We start from the raw sequence: 21,055 nt of genomic DNA, 5'->3' as shown, positions 1-21,055 counted from the left end.
CGACTGTGAGTGGAGGATCTGTTTGTGGACACGTCATCTCGGGTTCTGATTGGCTGCGCTGCTGATAGCGGAAGTTGTAGTAGTGGCCAGATCTGCTGCGTTCGGACCCTGTTCCTGGGCCCTGACGAGCATGGAGCTGGGAGGGGAGCCGATCCCTAGTAAGCCGGTGTTGGAGACGGAGGGGATCACTTTCCTGCAGCAGACCGGTGAGTGCTGGGGGGAACCAGAGTGACTCCAGATGAGCTGAAGGAGGGCCGCCAGGTAGGGTCCACTCCTAGCCCTGCTGACCAGCATGAGTCAGGGCCATCCGTTCCTTAGGAGTTGGGCCTTTGCAGTTCTCTTATTCTGCTGGGAAATGCCTTGGCCTTCAAATACGTGACTCTTTATTGCGCTGAAGAAGACTGAACCTGAAGCCACCATTCTCCCCCCCCCCCCCCCCCTGTTGGTGGTTAGAGGCCAGACATCCCCACCCCCAGCTACTTTATCAGAGGAGTAGCCTAGTGGTTAGTGCAGTGGACTTTGACCCTGGGGAACAACTGAGTTCAATTCCCACTGCAGCTCCTTCTGACTCTGGGCAAGTCACTTAACCCTCCATTGCCCCAGCTACAAATAAGTACCTGTATATACTATGTAAACCACTTCGAATGTAGGTTGCAAAAACCACAGAAAGGCGGCATGTCTAGTCCCAGATCAGCAACGCGGCTGCGCAGGCTTCTGTTTCTGTGAGTCTGACAGGACGTCGGACTCACAGAAACAGAAGCCTGCCCTTGCAGATCAGGAACGCAGCCGCACCGGACAATCTTGCTACTATTGGAGATTCTAGATGGAATGTTGCTACTATTTGCAATTCTGTTGCTACTAGTAGAGATTCTACATGGAATATTGCTAGTGGAGGAGTAGCCTAGTGGTTAGTGCAGTACTACTACTACTACTACTATTTAGCATTTCTATAGCGCTACAAGGCATACGCAGCGCTGTACAAACATAGAAGAAAGACAGTCCCTGCTCAAAGAGCTTACAGTCTAATAGACAAAAAATAAATAAAGTAAGCAAATCAAATCAATTAATGTGAACGGGAAGGAAGAGAGGAGGGGGTAGGTGGAGGCGAGTGGTTACAAGTGGTTACGAGTCAAAAGCAATGTCAAAGAGGTGGGTTTTCAGTCTAGATTTAAAGGTGGCCAAGGATGGGGCAAGACGTAGGGGCTCAGGAAGTTTATTCCAGGCGTAGGGTGCAGCGAGACAGAAGGCGCGAAGTCTGGAGTTGGCAGTAGTGGAGAAGGGAACAGATAAGAAGGATTTATCCATGGAGCGGAGTGCACGGGAAGGGGTGTAGGGAAGGACGAGTGTGGAGAGATACTGGGGAGCAGCAGAGTGAGTACATTTATAGGTTAGTAGAAGAAGTTTGAACAGGATGCGAAAACGGATAGGGAGCCAGTGAAGGGTCTTGAGGAGAGGGGTAGTATGAGTAAAGCGACCCTGGCGGAAGATGAGACGGGCAGCAGAGTTTTGAACTGACTGGAGAGGGGAGAGGTGACTAAGTGGGAGGCCAGCAAGAAGCAGATTGCGGTAGTCTAAACGAGAGGTGACAAGGGTGTGGATGAGGGTTTTGGTAGAGTGCTCGGAAAGAAAGGGGCGGATTTTACGGATGTTGTAAAGAAAGAAACGACAGGTCTTGGCGGTCTGCTGGATATGAGCAGAGAAGGAGAGAGAAGAGTCAAAGATGACCCCAAGGTTTCGAGCTGAGGAGACAGGGAGAATGAGAGAGCCATCAACAGAAATAGAAAATGGGGGGAGCGGGGAGGTGGGTTTGGGGGGGAAAATGAGAAGCTCGGTTTTGGTCATATTTAATTTCAGGTGGCGTTGAGACATCCAGGCAGCAATGTCAGACAAGCACGCTGAAACTTTGGTTTGGATGCAAGGTGAGATATCAGGGGTAGAAAGGTAGATTTGGGAGTCATCAGCATAGAGGTGGTAGGAAAAGCCATGGGATGAGATTAATGAACCAAGGGAAGAAGTGTAGATAGAAAAGAGGAGGGGACCAAGAACAGAACCCTGGGGTACGCCGACAGGCAGAGGGATAGAAGTAGAAGAGGATCCACCAGAGTGAACACTAAAGGTGCGGAGGGAGAGGTAGGAAGAGAACCAGGAAAGGACAGAGCCCTGGAATCCAAGTGAGGACAGGGTATCGAGAAGTATGCTGTGATCGACAGTGTCAAAAGCAGCGGAAAGATCAAGAAGAATGAGGATGGAATATTGACCTCTGGATTTAGCCAGTAATAGGTCATTGGAGACTTTAGTAAGCGCAGTTTCGGTTGAGTGGAGAGGGCGAAAACCAGATTGTAATGGGTCAAGAATAGCATGTGAGGAGAGAAAATCAAGGCAGCGGCGGTGAACAGCACGCTCAAGTAATTTGGAGAGAAAAGGAAGGAGGGAGATGGGTCGGTAATTAGAGGGACAAGTAGGGTCGAGTGAAGGCTTCTTAAGGAGAGGTGTGACCACAGCATGTTTAAAGGCAGCAGGGACAGTCGCAGTGGAAAGTGAGAGGTTGAGAATGTGACAGATAAAAGGAATAAGAGTAGGAGAGATGGCATTAAGAAGGTGGGTGGGAATGGGATCAGAGGAACAGGTGGTACATTTTGAGGAAGAAAGGAGAAGTGTAGTTTCCTCAATAGTAACTTCAGGAAAGGAGGAAAGGGAATGAGGGGAAGGAGAGAGAGGGGAACGGACTAGTGGAGGGAGAGCTGGTGAGGTAGAGAAAGCAAGGTTTATCTTTTGAACCTTGTTGTGAAAGAATTCAGCAAGGGTCTGAGGAGATAGTGAAGGGGGAGTTGGGGGAGGGGGCACCTTGAGGAGAGAGTTCAATGTGGTGAAGAGAAGTCGAGGATTAGAGCCAAGAGAGTTGGTCAGTTGGATATAATAATCCTGTTTGGCACGTAAAAGAGCAGATTGGAAGGAGGTCAGCATGAACTTAAAGTGTAAGAAATCAGCAAGGGCCCGAGATTTCCGCCAGAGGCGTTCGGCGGAGCGGGTACAGGAACGTAGGTAGCGGATATTAGAAGTCAGCCAAGGTTGGGGTTTTGTACGCCTTACAGGGCGGGTCATCAAAGGTGCAAGAGTGTCTAAGGCAGAGGATAGAGTATTGTTGTAAGAAGAAACAGCCTCGTTGACAGACGTGGATGGTGCCACAGTAGAGAGGAGGTTTGAAACATGGGAGGATAGAGATGAAGGGTCAATGTCGTGAAGATTCCTAGATAAATTAGATAGGATAGGACGGGACTGGGAGGGAGGAGATTTAAGTGTGAAAGTTATAAGATGGTGATCAGAGAGGGGAAGATCGGAGGCAAGGAAACTAGAGGGTGAACAGTTGGAGGAGAAGATGAGATCAAGACAGTGACCATTTTGATGAGTGGGGGAGGTGGAGCATAGTTGGAGATTAAAGGACGACGTTAAAGCGAGTAACTTGGAAATATAAGAGTGCAGTGGACTTTGATCCTGGGGAACTGAGTTTGGTTCCCACTACAGCTCCTTATGACTCTGGGCAAGTCACATAACACTTCATTGCCCCCCGGTACAAAATAAGTACCTGAATATATGTAAACCGCTTTGAATGTAGTTGTTAAAACCTCAGAAAGGCAATATATCAAGTCCCATTTCCCTATTTGAGATTCTACATGGAAAGTTGCTACTATTGAGATTCTGTTGCTACTATTTGAGATTCTACATGGAATGTTGCTATTCCACTAGCAACATTCCATTTAGAAGCCTGCCCTTGCAGATCAGCAATGCAGCTGTGCAGGCTTCTGTGAGTCTGACGTGCAGGACGTCAGACTCACAGAAATAGAAACCTGCGCGACCGCATTGCTGATCTGAAAGGGCAGGCTTCTACATGGAATATTGCTAGTGGAGGAGTAGCCTAGTGGTTAGTGCAGTGGACTTTGATCCTGAGGAACTGAGTTCAATTCCCACTGCAGCTCCTTGTGACTCTGGGCAAGTCACTTAACCCTCCATTGCCCCTGGTACAAAATAAGTACCTGAATATATGTTAAACCGCTTTGAATGTAGTTGTTAAAACTTCAGAAAGGCGGTATATCAAGTTCCCTTTATCCCCTTCCCCTTCTGATAGCTAGTATCTCCCTCACCCCACCAAGGTAGCCAGCATCTCCTCTACATTCCCAACCTCTCCAGGTGGCTAGCATATTTTCTTCCCTTTAAGTCTAGCATCTCCCATTCCCTTCACTACCCCTGCTGGGTCCAGCATATATCCATTCCAGGCCCAACATCTTCTCCCCTTTCCCTTCCTCACGCTGGCACGAGTGCCCTTGGCCTGGATTGGCCGCTGTTGAGGACAGGATGCTGGGCTCGATGGACCTTTGGTCTTTTCCCAGTGTGGCATTACTTATGTACTTATCACCCTGTCTCAGGAGTGGTCAATCCCGGTTCTTGAAGGCTGCAACCCAGTCTGCTTTTCATGACTTTCCTAATGAGCACACGTGAAGATGTATTTGCATGCACTGCTTCCATTGTATGCAGATAGATCTCATGCATATTCATTGAGGAAATCCTGACAACCTGATTGGGTTGTGGCCCTCGAGGACTGAGGTTGCCCACCCGTGCTCTGTCTCTTCTGGGGTTGCTCCAAAAGTACTTTGCACTGCTACAGGGCTTTCCAATACAAGCCCCCCTCAAGTGCTGCTGTGTCCCACTCTCCCCTCATGCATTTCCTTTATTAAGGTAGATGGGAAAACTACTGCTTATATTGTAATACATCTGAACCAGTCCACAGTGTGACTGTAACTTGAGTACTGTGTGCATTTTTGGTTGCTGCATCTCAATGCAAAATTGAATTAGAAAAAGTGCAAAGACAGGTGACCAAAATGATAAAGTAACTCATGTGAGGAAAGACTAAAGAGGTTAGGGCTCTTCAGCTTGAAGAAAAAAAACGGCTGAGGGAAAATATGAAACATCTAAAATGATGAATGACGTGGAATGGGTAAGCATAGCTTGGCTGTTTACTGTTCTACAAAGTACAGAGACTATTAGACATAACGTTAGTACGTAACATATTAAAACAAAACCACTCCATGCATAATTAAGCTCTGGAATTTGTTACCAGAGGATGTGGTAAAAGTTGGGTTTGGACAAGGTCCTGGATGAAAAGACCATAAGTTTAAGGCAGATTTGGGGAAATCGCAGCTTTTTTTTTTTTTGGGGGGGGGGGGGGGGGTAAGCAACATGGAATCTAGCTATTTGGGAGGGGGGTTCCTGCTGGTATTTGCAACTTAGGTTGACCACTCTTAGAAACAGGATACTGAGCTTAATGGAGTTTTAGTTTGGCCCAATGTGTTGCTGCTCCTTTGCTGTACTGGTCTGGTAGGGCTGGACTCCAGGACCTAACTGTAAGGATTTCTCATTGTATCTCCTCCCTGCCATGATTTTGTGTTCTGGGATTTACTGTCTGCATTCTCTGGAACAAATGAAATTACACCATAAATATGTATATTAGCATGGAGGTGTACCACTTAATCTGAAATTCATTTTAAAAAGTGATAATAAGAACATAAGAGTAACCATATTGGGTCTGACCAATGGTCCATTTAGCCCAGTATCCTCTTTCCATCAGTTCACAAGTACCTGACAGAAACCCAAATCGTGGCAACACTTCATATTAAAAATCCCAGGGCAAGCAGTTGCATCCCGATGTCTGTCTCAATAGCAGACTATGGACTTTTCCTCAAGGAATTTGTCCAAACCTTTTTTAAACCCAAATACGCTAACTTCTGTTACCTGTGCCGAAGGAATGGATCCTCAGGAGCTTAGTCAAGATCGGGAGGCGGGGCTGGTGGTTGGGAGGCGGGGGTAGTGCTGGACAGACATACGGTCTGTGCCAGAGCCGGTGGTGGGCAGCGGGACTGGTGGTTGGGAGGCAGGGATAGTGCTAGGCAGACTTATACGGTCTGTGCCAGAGCCGGTGGTTGGGAGGCAGGACTGGTGGTTGGGAGGCAGGGATAGTGCTAGGCAGACTTATACGGTCTGTGCCAGAGCCGGTGGTTGGGAGGAGGGGCTGGTGGTTGGGAGGCAGGGATAGTGCTGGGCAGACTTATACGGTCTGTGCCCTGAAGAGGACAGGTACAAATCAAAGTAGGGTATACACAAAAAGCAGCAAATATGAGTTATCTTGTTGGGCAGACTGGATGGACCGTGCAGGTCTTTTTCTGCCGTCATCTACTATGTTACATCCTCTGGCAAAGAGTTTCAGAGCTTAACTATTTGTTGAGTGAAAAAATATTTCCTCCTATTTGTTTTGAAAGTATTTCCATGTAACTTCCTCGAGTGTCGGTAATTTTGGAACAAGTAAAAAATCGATTTACTTTACTTCCACTTGTTCTACACTACTCAGGATTTTGTAAACCTCAATCATATCTCCCTTCATCTGTCTCTTTTCCAAGCTGAAGAGCCCTAACCTCTTTAGCCTTTCCTCATATGAGAGGAGTTCCATCCCCTTTATCATTTTGGTCGCTTCTTCTTTGAACCTTTTCTAATTCCGCTATATATTTTTTGAGATACGACAACCAGAACTGAATCCAGTACTCAAGGTGAGGTCGCACCGTGGAGCGATACAAAGGCATTATAGTATTTTCGGTCTTATTCACCATCCCTTTCCTAATAATTCCTAGCATCCCGTTTGCTTTTTTTGACTGAAACTTCCCTTCCTTTCCTGTTTTTGTAGTGGGCTCGGCCTTGGCAGACTATGGCTGGTATATATTCTTTGGCGGCATTGCCACTTTCCTGGTTATTCAGCGGCTCGTGGGGAGCCTGAGGCAGAGACAGTCGGATGCACCAGAAGCCTCTGCAGTCGGTCAGTTATGTGTAACTTCATTTTTTGGCCTGTTTTGTATTCATGTTTCTGATTGAAATTAGCAGCAAAGCACATGTGTGGAAGTACCAGAGCAAAACTGCCAGGAATTTGCTCATTTCTCGATTCAGGTAAGAAAGAGTGTTTGTGCGGAAAGGCGCCATTATTACTGACACTGTTCTTATAATAAAAGTCCCTCAGAACTGGTGAGGTAAGATCTTGACTGGCAACAATACTGTACCTAATATGCCATAGTTCCAACACTCTTGAGCATTTTGTCCATGGATGCACTAAAGTGAAATGTTTTCCTCGGGGCTAATCCAGGCAAAACTCCTCAGAAGCTCAAGATACGTCAAACGGAAACCCTAGCTGGCAACAAACTCTTGGCTTTTGGACTTGCGTTACTTGGGCAGGATTGGATCTTGGTCCCCTGCACAGCTGGTGACATTAGACTTTATCGGAGGGGAGGAGGGGTGGCCCTGTACAGTTAGCTGTTGTCATTGGCTGTACGACTTCTTCTGTTTTTCAGACATGGACTTCTCAACATAGTTTTGTTATTTCCAGATTTAAGTTGATTTTGCAGCCCTCAGTGGGAGCAAGGATGGCAGGAATACATTTAGAGTTTATTCAAATTTTGATATACCGCTAATATAACGGGGTTGGCCAAAGCAGCGTACAAGCTAAAAACAAACATTAAAAGAACAGAAAAGGAACGCCATTGTGAACAGGACAGCATTCATTCATTCAAAAGGATAAAGACAGGGAAGTGTGAGGATGCAGGGCTTTCGCTGATCCAGCTGCCTTAATGAATTGAGAACCTGATGAATTTCAGATGCAAGCTCCTGGGGTGCATAGGAGTGGGAGTGATGCTGGATCCACAGAGCCAGCTTAGTGAGGGGAGCTGTACTGTCCGTCACTCTCTCTCTCTCTTCCTGGGTGTGGGAGGGATGCTGAAACCACAGAGCCAGCTTAGTGTGGGGAGCTGTACTCTCCGTCATACTCTCTCTCTCTCTCCCTCCCTGGGTGTGGCAGTGATGCTGGATCCCAAAGCCAGCTTAGTGAGGGGAGCTGTACTGTCCGTCACTCTCTCTCTCTTTCTCTTCCTGGGTGTGGGAGGGATGCTGAATCCACAGAGCCAGCTTAGTGTGGGGAGCCATACTCTCTGTCCGTCACTCACTCACTCTCTCTCTCTCTTCCTGGGTGTGGGAGGGATGCTGAAACCACAGAGCCAGCTTAGTGTGGGGAGCTGTACTCTCCGTCATACTCTCTCTCTCTCCCTCCCTGGGTGTGGCAGTGATGCTGGATCCCAGAGCCAGCTTAGTGAGGGGAGCTGTACTGTCCGTCACTCTCTCTCTCTTCCTGGGTGTGGGAGGGATGCTGAAACCACAGAGCCAGCTTAGTGTGGGGAGCTGTACTCTCCGTCATACTCTCTCTCTCTCCCTCCCTGAGTGTGGCAGTGATGCTGGATCCCAGACCCAGCTTAGTGAGGGGAGCTGTACTGTCCGTCACTCTCTCTCTCTCTCTCTTCCTGGGTGTGGGAGGGATGCTGAATCCACAGAGCCAGCTTAGTGTGGGGAGCCATACTCTCTGTCCGTCACTCACTCACTCTCTCTCTCTCTTCCTGGGTGTGGGAGGGATGCTGAAACCACAGAGCCAGCTTAGTGTGGGGAGCTGTACTGTCCGTCACTCTCTCTCTCTCTCTCTTCCTGGGTGTGGGAGGGATGCTGAATCCACAGAGCCAGCTTAGTGTGGGGAGCTGTACTCTCCGTCATACTTTCTCTCTCTCCCCCTCCCTGGGTGTGGCAGTGATGCTGGATCCCAGAGCCAGCTTAGTGAGGGGAGCTGTTCTCTCCATCCCTCAGACATTCTCTCTTCTTGGGTGTGTTGTAGATCCTGCCATGGTTGTGAAACAGCAGGAAGCGATGGCAGCTGCAAGGCTTCGAATGCAGGAAGAACTAGATGCCCAGGCTGAGAAGTACAAAGAGAAGCAAAGACTGGTAAGTTATGTCTCTGTAACATAGCTAGGAAAGCATTACTATATCAGCTGTCATCTTTTCCTAAAGTACAAGCTGTACTTGGAAGTTGTTGGACTTATTACACCTACAGATACCTATAGATGTTCAGTCCTGAGGTCCTAATTCCCTCTTACATCATGGTGGGTACTCACAGGGCATTAGAAATTTATTGTGAGTGGAGACTGCATTGCTTCTGGGGCTGATGTTACAATCGCTTCTGAAGATTGTAATATTTGGGAGGGAGGATAGAGTATTGAATAACCAGGCAGGAGAATTCTGGTTCTTCCAGCAGCATGACCAGAGCGAAAGGATCTTCAGCTCAGCAGTAGTATCCTTGGCTTGGAAGCAGAAGGTTGGAGATTTGAATCTCATGATTGCATTAGAAAACATGTCCTGTACCATGATATGATTTCATGAAATATATTCCTTAAGATAAAGTTTCTCAAGCCAGCCTTGGAGTAACGTAGTAGATGATGGCAGATAAAGACCTGTGTGGTCCATCCAGTCTGCCCAACAAGATAAACTCATAGCATAAGATATGATGTGATACTACATATATATATACTTAAACTTGATTTGTCCTTGCCATTTTCAGGGCACAGACCATACAAGTCTGCCCAACGCTGGCTTTGCTTCCCAGTTACTAGGGTTGCCATCTAATCATTGCTAAGCTTGTTTGGTTCCATGCCGTCTTTGTGTTTGTCCCACACGTTTTTGAATTCTGTTGCCGTTTTCATCTCCACCACCTCTCAGGGGAGGGTACTCCAGGTATCTACCATCCTCTCCATGAAAATGTACTTCCTGACATTATTCAGAGTCCCCCCCCCCCCCCCCCCCATTATTCCTGAGCACCCCTCCCTCCAGATGCGAGTGTACTTCATGCATATTAATTGTGGATATCCTATTATCAGTATCTTTCAGTCTACCAATTCCATTCCTTCTACAATCTATGCCCTGAAAATGGCAAGGACAAATCCAAGATCAGGTATACATAGGTATACATATGAAGTAGCACACCATACCTTACGCTATGAGTTAATCTTATTGGGCAGACTGGATGGACCGTACAGGTCTTTATCTACCATCGTCTACTATGTTACTATCAGACTCATTTTCAAAAGAGACAGACGTCCAAAAAGTGACATAAGTCAGCATTTGGACGTTTTATCCCACAGAAATGTCCGAATCAGTATTATCAAAACCTCTTTTTGGACGTCTTTCTCTGAAGTCCGTCAGAAGGACGTCCAAATTTCAAGGGGGCGTGCTAGGGGCGTGTTCAAGGCGGGACTTGGGCCTTCCTAAGACATAGACGTCTTTCAGCAATAATGGAACAAAACTTAGACGTTTTGAACTAGACCTGTTTTTATAATGAATAGCTGCAGCGGGAATTGAACCCACTTCCCCAGGATCAAAGTCCACTGCACTAACCACTAGGCTACTCCTCCACTCATTCCACCAATAAGAGCCAATCTCATCAGTGATGTCACAATGGCTTCATTGCCCGATACAGTTCCCCAGGATCAAAGTCCACTGCACTAACCACTAGGCTACTCCTCCACTCATTCCACCAATAAGAGCCAATCTCATCAGTGATGTCACAATGGCTTCATTGCCCAATACTTGGCTTACTTCTGATATTGTGATGTCATAAGGGAAAGGGAAATTGGACTTGATCTACCACCTTTCTGAGGTTTTTGCAACTACATTCAAAGCGGTTTGCATATATTCAGTTACTTATTTGTACCAGGGGCAATGGAGGGTTAAGTGACTTGCCCAGAGTCACAAGGAGCTGCAGTGGGAATTGAACCCACTTCCCCAGGATCAAAGTCTGCTGCACTAACCACTAGGCTACACAAGAGGTGCCCCAGATGACCACTGGAGGGACTCGGTGATCACCTCCCCTTACTCCCCCAAATCACAAAACATTTTTCCAAAACAGCACTTTCAAAAGGAAAAGATAGATTTTTTTGTAGAAAATGACCTTTCCTGTTTTACAAAAAACGTCCAAATTCAGACTTAGATGTCATATCCAAAAATGTCCCTTGTGCATTTGACTTGCCCAAAGTCTCAAGGAGCAGCAGTGGGAATTGAACCCCTCTTGCTAGGATCAAAGCCCGCTGCACTAACCATTAAGCCACTCCTCCTCTCTTTTGGATGTCTTGCATTTGGACATCTTTGTGTTAGAAAATGGCCGAAAGTCAAAGACATCCCTAGGGACGTCCTCGGATTTGGACGTCTTCGACGGTATTTTCGAAACGAAAGATGGACGTCCATCTTTTTTCGAAAATACGTTTTTCCCCACCTCTGGATTTGGACGTTTTACAAAGACGTCCAAATCCAAACTTAGATGTTTCTTTTGAAAATGCCCCTCCATGTAATGACCATATTAGGAAATAGGTGATCTTGAGAAACGCTGCCTTAAGGAGTATGAACCAAATAAAAACCAGAAGCGAACCTTCCTGTCTGAGCTGTGCTCTGCCACTTGGAAGTGCTATAAAGGAAGGTGGGAGCCCTCCACCCCAGAGGCTCACCGAACCTGCCTCACCCATTTCAACCTTGCTGGCCTTCTTTTAAGTGATGTAGGCCCAGGTGCTCTAGTGACTGAGATTCTGATATGCTTGTTCTGCTTTACCTTGACTGGTTCCAAATACTTCCTGTATTTCCTGCCCTCCTCGTCAGCCTTGTTCCTCTCTTTGCTGCTCTGTAAGAGGTTCAAACTACTCTTGCCTTGTCCCTTCCGGAGATGGTGGCGTATACACCAACAGGGAGCTGTAATGCTAGATTAGAATGGCCAGAAGCTCAGGGCCAGCCGCTCCTGACCTTAGGTTTTGTAGACAGCTGTGGGGGCTTGGGGGGGTGGCAGCCTGCTACACTTCGCTCTATTTCACTGATCTAGGTTGAGCAGATAGCACTTAAAACATCTTATTGCACAAACCAAATGTTTTTAAACTTCCTCGTTAACTCTGCTATCCCTTGTCAGCTTGAAGAGGAGAAACGCAGACAGAAAATAGAAATGTGGGAGAGCCTGCAAGAAGGGAAGAGCTACAAAGGAACTCCAAGAAAGACCCAGGTAGTGCATCTCCCACTTTCAGCCTGCAAACATTTACCACCAGATGCATAACCGAAAAATGTGTATTCAGAGGATGCTGTTTGCTCTTTGTCCATTTCAGGAGCTGCCAGCGCAAGCATCGATGTCCTCAACTGCCCGAAAGTCAGAGCAGAAACCCCTGAGGAGAAATGGTAAGATAGGGGTCACGGATGCAGAAGCATGCCACCGAGCTGTAGAAATTGTGCTGAGTAACAAAAGGGAAGAGTTGGTGTGGGGTGAGCCAGAGCTGCTGCTGCCAGAATTCTCTATACTGCCAGCAGACGGAGTTGGAGAGCAGTGTGTATTGTGTGCAATTTGTATCATAAAGATATAGCAGAATTAGAAAAGGTTCAAAGGAGAGCGACCAAAATGATAAAGGGGATGGAGCTCTCATATGAGGAAAGGCTAAAGAGGTGTTAGGCCTCTATAGCTTGGAAAATGAGGGGGGATATGATTGAGGTCTACAAAATCCCGAGTGGTGTGAAGTAGGTAGAAGTGAATCAAAAATTTTTTTGTTTGTTTTTGTTTTTTTACTCTCTCAAAAAGTGCAAAGACTAGGGAGACACTCAATGAATTTACATAGAAATACTATTAAAACAAACAGGAGGAAATATTTTTTCACTCAATGAATAGTTAAGCTCTGGAACTCTTTGCCAGAGGATGTAGTAACGGGTTAGCATATCTGGGTTTAAAAAAAGGTTTGGACAAGTTCCTGGAGGAAAAGTCCATAGTCTGCTATTGAGACAGTCATGGGAAAGCCACTGCTTGCCCTGGGATTGGTAGTATGGAATGTTGCTACTATTTGGGTTTCTGCTAGATTCTTGTGACCTGGGTTGGCCACCTGTTGGAAACAGGATACTGGGCTAAATGGACCATTGGTCTGACCCAGTATGGCTAATCTTATGTAGTGCTTCATCCCTGCTCCTGCTGTCTCTTCTGCAGTCAGAATTGCCTGGTGCTTAATATTCTCACTAGACCCATCCACTCCATATGGTTCTAGCGATAGAGAAGAGCCGGCAGATGAGAAGTGATACTTGCCAGCTGTCACGTTTTCAAAACAGGAACTAGGTTTGTGAGCCCTTGGGCCACTGCCGAGGAGCAGCAGTGACAGGCAAACCACCCCACATCGGAGACTAGGCAGAACAGGACTGGAACCCTGGACTGGAGTTGCAGCAGAGGCAAACAAGCAGGAATAAGCAGAGCAGGCACACTTAAACTTCACCTGCACTTGGCCGCCTTTCACCAGGAGTTGAGCCCCTGCCTGCAGGTGGCCAGCAGGACTTACTGGGCAAGGCAGGACTGGATACCCACTAGGCTGAACCAGGACTGAGGGTAAGAGGGGTTAAGGAACATACAGGGGCAGCAGGGCAAGGAAGGGAAAGCTAAAGGGCAGGACTGACAGCTGCAAGCAGCCACTAAAACAGGGAACAAAACACTGGTAACAAGACACAGAACTGAAAGCTGCAGAGCAGCCACAAAGACACAAACAGACAAAGATTAAACACAAAACTATAACCCAGAGACAGGACTAGCCAACAAACAACAACCTAATCTAAACTACACACAGCCTAACTAGAAACAAACAAGAATCTCAGGCAAGAACTGAAACAGGAGAGCAACAAGCACCAACATACCAGGGCCTAAGGCGATGCAAAGGCAAAGCAGAAAGATTTCAGAATGGCTAATAAGCCCAGCAGCAGCTGAGGCTCAGCTGCAGCAATCACCAGGCAACTACGGGAGCTGTGCAGGTTCAAACAAAAAGAGCAAGTGTGGCAGTCTGGAAGAACCGGACCGGACTGAAATCTGGACCGGGTGACAATAACCAGACAGTTCATTGCAGCCACTAGGTCTGGCCACCAGGTGGCGAGAAGGAGAGCACGAAACATGGGCACAACCGTGACACCAGCTCCTGCCTGCTGGAGGAGGTGGTTTGATATAAGTATCTGTGAGAGGGGGGAGAAGGGAGCTTAAAATACATTAAATATATTTATCTTGGGGGGGGGGGGAGGGGGGTGATCATAATTGGTTTGCCTAAGACCTGCTAAGAGTTGTGCTCTGTTCACCTCTTCACGTCTGACATTTCATAAATTCCAAGATTAAATTTTGTTATTAATAATTTCAAAAGTAGGTCACAATGGCAAAATTACCCCAAAATCAAAGGAACATAATAGAGAAAATTAAAAATAGAGTATTTAGCCCCCTTAAGTTAAGGTGAAGAGGGAATATAATCAAACTACAGCTCGAAGAAGAAAGCAGAAGACAATTCTTCCTCAAATTCAGGAGCTTAACAACTGTAAAGTCGTATCTGAACTAAAGCCCCAAAGACAAGCAGGTAATTTCTCCATCAAGAAGACCTACCTGGAACCCTCTGCAGAAAGAAAATTCTCAAGTGGGGGAAGAGCCCAAGAACACATACCCGTCTCTATCCAACCATGTCCCTAATTAATTAATTAATTAAAGCATGCATTCTTGTATCCCACTGTTATCCAAAAACAATTGAAAGGTTCTTTGATATTCTGTATATATGTCTATAGAATTTTTCGGAGAGTTAGTCTGTGTTGTTGTCTGTAGGATTTTCGGAAGGTTTTTTGAGGTGGTTAGGTCGCTGATTTATGTAGTCATCTGAAGGTTATTGCTGAGGTGATTCGTAGAGGTTGGGACGTTGATTTTGAGGATGTTGGCCAGTGATTTTTGTAGTCGTCTGGGAGGTATTGATGAGGTGATTTGTGGAGGTTCAATGTTGATTGGGATTGGGCTTGTTGGTTGGTTGGTTGGTTGGTTGACTTGATGAGGTAGATTTGTTAGGAGTGGGGCGTAGGTTTCTTATGTGATTAGCTATAGAATTTTTTGAAGAGGTAGGTTTTCATTTCTTTTCTGAATTGGAGATAATACCAAAAGCCCCAAGAAGCATCACAAACTGAGTTCCACCATTTGGAGCCCAGGTACCTAAATCCTGCTGTGTAGATGGTTTTGTAGGTTATGTTTCTGCATTTGGGTACGAGTAGAAGTAGGTAGCCTCTGGTTTCTGGACTTGTGTTTCTTGGGGATACTTCTATCAGGTTTAGCACGTATTCAGGTGCCATTCCAAATAGTATTTTGAAAATGAGGGTACTCACTTTGAATAGTAGTCTTGCGTTGATTGGCAACCAGTGCAGTGTTTGAGCAGTGGAGTTGCTCTTTCATATTTCGGCTTCTTGAAATCAGTCTTGCTGCTGTGTTTTGGACTGTTTGTAGCGATTTTAATATGGTTTCTTTACACCCTCGTATGCTGTGTTGCAGTAGTCTAGTTGAGATAGTATTGTCGATTATACCATTATCCGGAACGATTGTCTGGGAAAAGAGTCTCTTATCCTTCTCAGTTTCCGTAGTGTTTTGAAACATTTTGATGTTAGTGCTGTCGAGAATAATTTCTAGCATTTTTAGTTGTTTCAATTTGGTATGAAGACTTACAGCCAGTCCCTCCACTGTCTAGGGAGCTCAAAGTTAGGTGCTGGGATGTTGCGCGCGCTCGGTGCATATTTTATAACCGTTGCCGTTATAGAATTCTAGCCCATCTGCAGTTCCGCGCCTAACTTTAGGTATAAGCACTTCCGTTAGCTCAAAGGCTAGCGTCTAACTGCTAATATTCCAGAGCACATGCAAGCCTCCCAGCAGTCGCGTTCTATGGATTTTGTGCACACAATTCTTAGAATCCCAACCAAGGGCAGTTAATTAGTGCCAGTTAATGGTTAAGAATAATTAGATGGTAATTGCCTTTATCTATAACTTTGCATGTGAAAGATCGCGTTGGGTGCACAAGTTTATAAATGGGAGGGGGGGGGGGGCGTGTTTTGTGCATAATGTACAGACCTAGTGTTCTGCTTATCAGTGTCCACCTGTAGAGAAGCATGCTGTGGATTACCTTCCCCCTTGATCTTTCCTCTCCTTTTCTCATTCCAGATTATAGCCCTTTGTCTGGGAACAGCGGTGGATCATGTTCGTGGAGGCCTGGGCGCCGAGGACCTGCCTTGGGTGGCGGATGAGGTTAGCAGCCTTGCTGGAGTCGCCAAGACTTCAGCAAGGCGCACCTGCCCTGCCGTCCTGCTGCCTGGAGCTCACCTGTTTCTGCCCTCATCTTCTGGGTTCTCTATAGGGCAGTGGGCAAACAGACCCAGCTGCTGTTGCGAGGGTTCTGCTGAGCGTCTCTTTAACTTGCATTGTGGGACAGTGAAATTGTTAATCCCTCATCCAAGCTCCCATCTGATGCATAGCAGAGCTGGAATTGTTGGTACGGCTTGATCAGTTAATGTCCAATGTTTTTGGAAGATAAGCAACTGACTTTTTTATCAGGAAGTACTTGGTAGGGTTCACCTTGTGCTTCATTCACGGCAGTTGCTTTGAAATATTTCACTTGCTGTCAGGTCGTTGGTTTGCCATGTAAGAACTGAATGGCCCAGCAGATGCTCCCGCATCCCCTCTACTGCTGACGAGTAACCGTGTTTTAATGAACTACTAACCCAGAGGATGGGGCTGCATCATAGGTTGCTGCAAATGACGTCATCCTTACAAATGGTGAATGCGCCAACGAGGATGGCCGATACCAGGTGGTCAGGTACTGTCTCCATCCGTCCTCTTCCAGGGTCCTTTATTTCTGTGGCTTTGTGAGTCAAACACCTTTGAGCAGATTGAGTTTTAGATTTAAGAAGCTGCCACTGCTGCATAAACTTATTAAAGGATTTTTGGACACCCCTGTCTGTGTAAGCTGAGAGTAATTTCTTTTCTACGCTGTCCATGCAATCCAGCTCCAAGCAGAAACGTGTATAAAGAGTTGAATTCTATGAAAGATGCCTTGTCAGTGGGTAATATATATTTTTTAATTCTAATTTTGCACAGCTGCGATATCATTAGACAAGGCTGGAGTGTGGTCAGCTCTTCATGGACCCAACACACATGATTGTGGCCTGCAGAGGAGACCGCTTTCTTTTCCAAGCTATGTTCCAGGGAAGAGGATGATGTAGGGAACGGAGCATTTATCCAAGAATATGTGAAGAGAGAGCAGGAACAAGGGAGGAGAGGCTGACCAGGGCTCCAGCCCTTTGAGAGGGGAACAACAAACAGGCTTAGAGTGCTCAGCAAAGCTAAGGAGCTGGTAGGTAGGAATGAGGGGGAGGGGTCCTTGGGAGGGGGGCGGCTTTGAAGCTCTGCAAGGTCAGAAGAATGTTTCATCTGTTAAACCCCTAGTGGTTGCTGCCGCAGCCATAACCTTCTATGCTTGGCAGATGTGGGGTCTTCATCTTTCTCCCCGAGTTCCTAGGACAGAGCACAGCACCAGCTTATTAACCCAATAGGGGACACCTTGACATGACTTATTTATGAAAGAAAGCAGGAAAATTGGACTTCTCTCATTTTGCTGATAAAAGCCAGAAGAGGCTAAGGGAAGTATTTCTCAAAGTAAAGTTGATGCATTCTTATTACTCTACCCTTCAGAGACCAGATCAGTCACCGAAGCAGGGGTGTAGCCAGACTTCGGCGGGAGGGGGGTCCAGAGCCCAAGGTGAGGGGGCACATTTTAGCCCTCCCCCCCCCCCCCCCCCCCCCCCCGCCATTGGCGACCCGCCGCTGCTGCCACCACCAACTTTGACCCCCCCCCCCCCTCCCGCCGCCAACCCGCCGTTGCCTACCTTTGCTGGCGGGGGGACCCCAACCCCCGCCAGCCGAGGTCCTCTTCCTTCGTTCTTTTTCTGAGTCTGACGTCCTGCACATAACGGGTTGACGGAGGGAAGGGGGGTCAAGAGGGTCGTCGGCAGGGGGTCCAAGGCCAAATCTGAGCTTATTTGTTTACTAAAGCCTACCCCGAAGTCAGCAGTGGTGTCTAACCTCCTTTTTTCCCGTTTTGGTAGTTTACCTGCTCTTTACCCTCTGTTAGCTTCTCCTCGGTTGCTCCTGTTTTCCCATCCGTATTCTCTTATTTTAGGTCCTCTGTACTTCTTTGTATCCTATTACTGGAACAATTTTCTCCTGATGTATTATGTAATTTTCTTGTAACTTTGTTAGCCACATTGAGCCCGCATAAGCTGGGAAAATGTGGGATACAAGTGGACCAAATAAATCTACCGTGGCCCCACATAGCTACGCCACTGCATCGAAGGCACCTTTTACAAAGCGGCAGTAAACCCATTGCGGGCTTACCACTCGCTAAACAGGAAGTACCGCCAGGCTACTGCAGCAGTCCGGCAGTACTCCTCTACCCCATTTTGCCACAGCTTGGTCAAATGGGCCTTGAATTCTCTATTATTATTATTAGCATTTGTATAGCACTACCAGACGCACGCAGCGCTGAACACCTGACACAGAGAGACAGTCCCTGCTGAATAGAGCTTGTGAGCTAGTGGTCTGTACCCACCTTAGTACACACTTAGCCACTAGAAGCCCTGGCCATGAGATAATGATGGTCTGTCCATGCCCAGGTCTCTGAGGACTAACTACAGTTGTGAGTTATTCCCAAAAGAATGATTCCTTTCGAAGAGCTTCCAAAGGCCAACGGACAAGTGGACTGGCTTTCACTGCTTGCAGTGTTCCATGTAGAGATTGCTTTCCTTGAACAGCCCTTCACTATAATCTAACTGCAGGGTGCCAGGAAGTTTCTTGTGGAAATCAACTATTTCTGTATGTAATTATCACCCTAATTATTCTTTCTCAGCTTCAGGATTTCTTAACAAAACGGAACGCACTCCACCCCAATCAAACAGGATTTAGGCCACATCCTAGAACAGAAACTGCCGTTACTCCATCTATTCATTACGCCCTAGACCAAAATAGTTTAGTTATATTATTATCGCTAATCTTTCATCTGCTTTTGACCTGGTCGACCATGCTTTACTCTTGGATAAACGTCACCAAATAGATATGTGAGACTTGGCATTTGCTTGGTTCCATTTATCTCTCTCTGGTCGAGTTCCAAAACATCTCTTCCCAATTCACAAGGATCGATCTTTTTCTATTCCACAAACACCGAATACAAAAATTCTAGTTGTCATTCTAAATGAAACTCTGTCTTTCCTGCCACAAATCTCTAATCAAAAATTGTGTCTATAAACTTCGTCAAATTTGCTCAATTTGATCCTTTATTGGTCCACCAGCATTAAATATACTTATTCTTTTCTTATCAGTAACATAGTAAAAATGACGACAGATAAAGACCTGAACAACAAGTTACATGGTATGTGATACTTTATATGTATACCTGAGTTTGATTTGTCTTTGCCTTTCTCAGGGCACAGACCGTAGGAGTTTGCCCAGCACTGTTTTTGTACTAAATGTTTTGAAGCTAACGTCGAAGCCCCTTAAAATTTACACTCCAGCCGATCCATATCTATTCAGCCATGATCAGGGTGTAGACCGCATTGGTTTTACTCTCCAATTATTGGCATTGCCACCCAATCTCCACTAAGATTCCGTGGATCCATTCCTTCTAAACAGAATTCCTTTATGTTTATCCCACACATGTTTGAATTCTATTACCATTTTCATCACCACCTCCCGCGGGAGGGCATTCCACGTATCTACCACCCTTTCCGTGAAACTTAACTATTGCAATGCACTGTATTTGGGTCACAAAATAAGTTGACATTAGGAACCTTAATAAACAAAATACTGATATCAAACATTACTGGAAAAAAAAAAGAAATTCGATCATGTAACTCCCCTTTTGAAAGCGGCTCACTGGCTTCCTCTGCCTCACCCTATCACTTACAAGATCCTACTGTTAGTCTATAAAACTCATCAGTCTGGTGACTCGCCGTACCTTTTTCGTCTGCTAATCCTATATTCCAATTCAAGAACATTAAGATCATCATTCCAAAACCTAATAATGCCATCATTTCGAGATATCCTCTATCAACACTAGAAGGGTGATTTTCTTAGTGCAGGGCCCTGACCATTGGCATAAATTACCTCAGTCTCTTGGGGATCAAACAGCTCTGCAAAACTTTTAAAACCCAATTTCAAACATTTCTTTTTGCCGATGCTTATCTATAGTTTCTCCATTGTAGTCTGTGGAAGTTGAGTCTGTCAGACCCAACAGACCAGTCACTTCCCCTCCCCCCTTCTCATCTTCTATCAAATTTGTAGTTCTTTCCCGCCCTTCCTCCTCCAAAGTTTCTATTTGTGTCTTCCTTATATACTTATTTTTAGAATTTAAGCCTTCCAGACATGTCCTATGATGGGGTGGGACAGAAAATTCTGAATTAACTTGCAACAAAAGCCTGCTAAATGTTAGTGTTTCCTTCCCAGGGTAGAGGAGTGTGGTAGCCGTGTTAGTCCACTCCGATCTGACGAAGAAGGGCAACCTTCAAAAGCTAATCAAGAAATGTATTAAGTTATGTCCAATAAAAAAGGTATCATCTTATTTTCTTTTCCATGTTTTATTTTGTTTGATTTCTATTGAGAACCTTCCCAGGGTATTAATTTTACTCTTTTTTTTTTTTTTTTTTTTTTTTTTTAATAGAAATACTATAATCCCTCAGAAGGTTCTTACAGAATATGAGTTTTGAGACCTTACGGGCTCATATCATGTAACAGCTTTTTGTTGAATCAGTAAACAGTATGAGAACCTACAGTGCTTTGTGTTTTCTATAGGTCCAGCATAGCTATTATAACAGAGCATTACAGGTCCCAGTAGGGCTGTATCTTGCAATGTACGTCAGACAGGTGTGGTGGCTCAGTTGTAAGGGGGTTAAGGAGACCCAGGTTTGATTCCCGAGCTAGCACCTGCTGCTTGGGCTGATGGCTTCTACCAAAGCAACATTCCCAGCCCTGGGGGCAGAGAGTGTTACTACTCAGCAGTGATATGTTATGGGAAACTGCAGGGTCCACAGGCAGTGGAGTGGGTTCAGGTGGGAGCACTGAGGACATCACTGGACAGAATGAAAGGGTTAAATCTGGGAGGAAATACTTTATTCTTGAAACTAAACAGGTCTGGGAGTCAGCTGAGCTGCCTTATTGTGCATAGTGATCTGTAGGGCTGATTAACCCAACACCATCAACGGGGCAAAACTGTGCAGTGCGGAGAAACCAAAACCCTTGGGCTGACCTGGGGTGAATTAGCCCCACTGGACACCA

At 46.1% G+C, this 21,055-nt stretch overlaps 1 protein-coding gene across 1 annotated transcript; it reads left to right on the top strand.

The window, feature by feature from the left end:
* On the top strand, positions 1-16,686 carry SELENOS (selenoprotein S). Its single transcript, XM_030189747.1, has 6 exons — positions 1-206; positions 6,728-6,856; positions 8,744-8,850; positions 11,849-11,938; positions 12,039-12,108; positions 15,896-16,686. The coding sequence occupies exons 1-6, from the start codon at positions 131-133 to the stop codon at positions 15,976-15,978; spliced, it is 555 nt and encodes a 184-aa protein (XP_030045607.1). The 5' UTR covers positions 1-130; the 3' UTR covers positions 15,979-16,686.
* Positions 16,687-21,055: the final 4,369 nt, after the last annotated feature.

Source organism: Microcaecilia unicolor, chromosome 1 (assembly GCF_901765095.1).
Source record: "Microcaecilia unicolor chromosome 1, aMicUni1.1, whole genome shotgun sequence".
NCBI classification, from domain to species: Eukaryota; Metazoa; Chordata; class Amphibia; order Gymnophiona; family Siphonopidae; genus Microcaecilia; species Microcaecilia unicolor.
The sequence above is the reverse complement of the archived record's forward strand: the minus strand, read 5'-3'. Positions and strand labels throughout refer to the sequence as shown.

Excerpts from the sequence above, each read along its gene's own strand:
- SELENOS (XM_030189747.1), top strand. The coding sequence starts at position 131 with ATGGAGCTGGGAGGGGAGCCGATCCCTAGTAAGCCGGTGTTGGAGACG. Across the intron at positions 11,939-12,038 it reads GAACTCCAAGAAAGACCCAG|GAGCTGCCAGCGCAAGCATC; the intron begins GTAGTGCATCTC and ends TGTCCATTTCAG. Across the intron at positions 12,109-15,895 it reads GAAACCCCTGAGGAGAAATG|ATTATAGCCCTTTGTCTGGG; the intron begins GTAAGATAGGGG and ends TTCTCATTCCAG.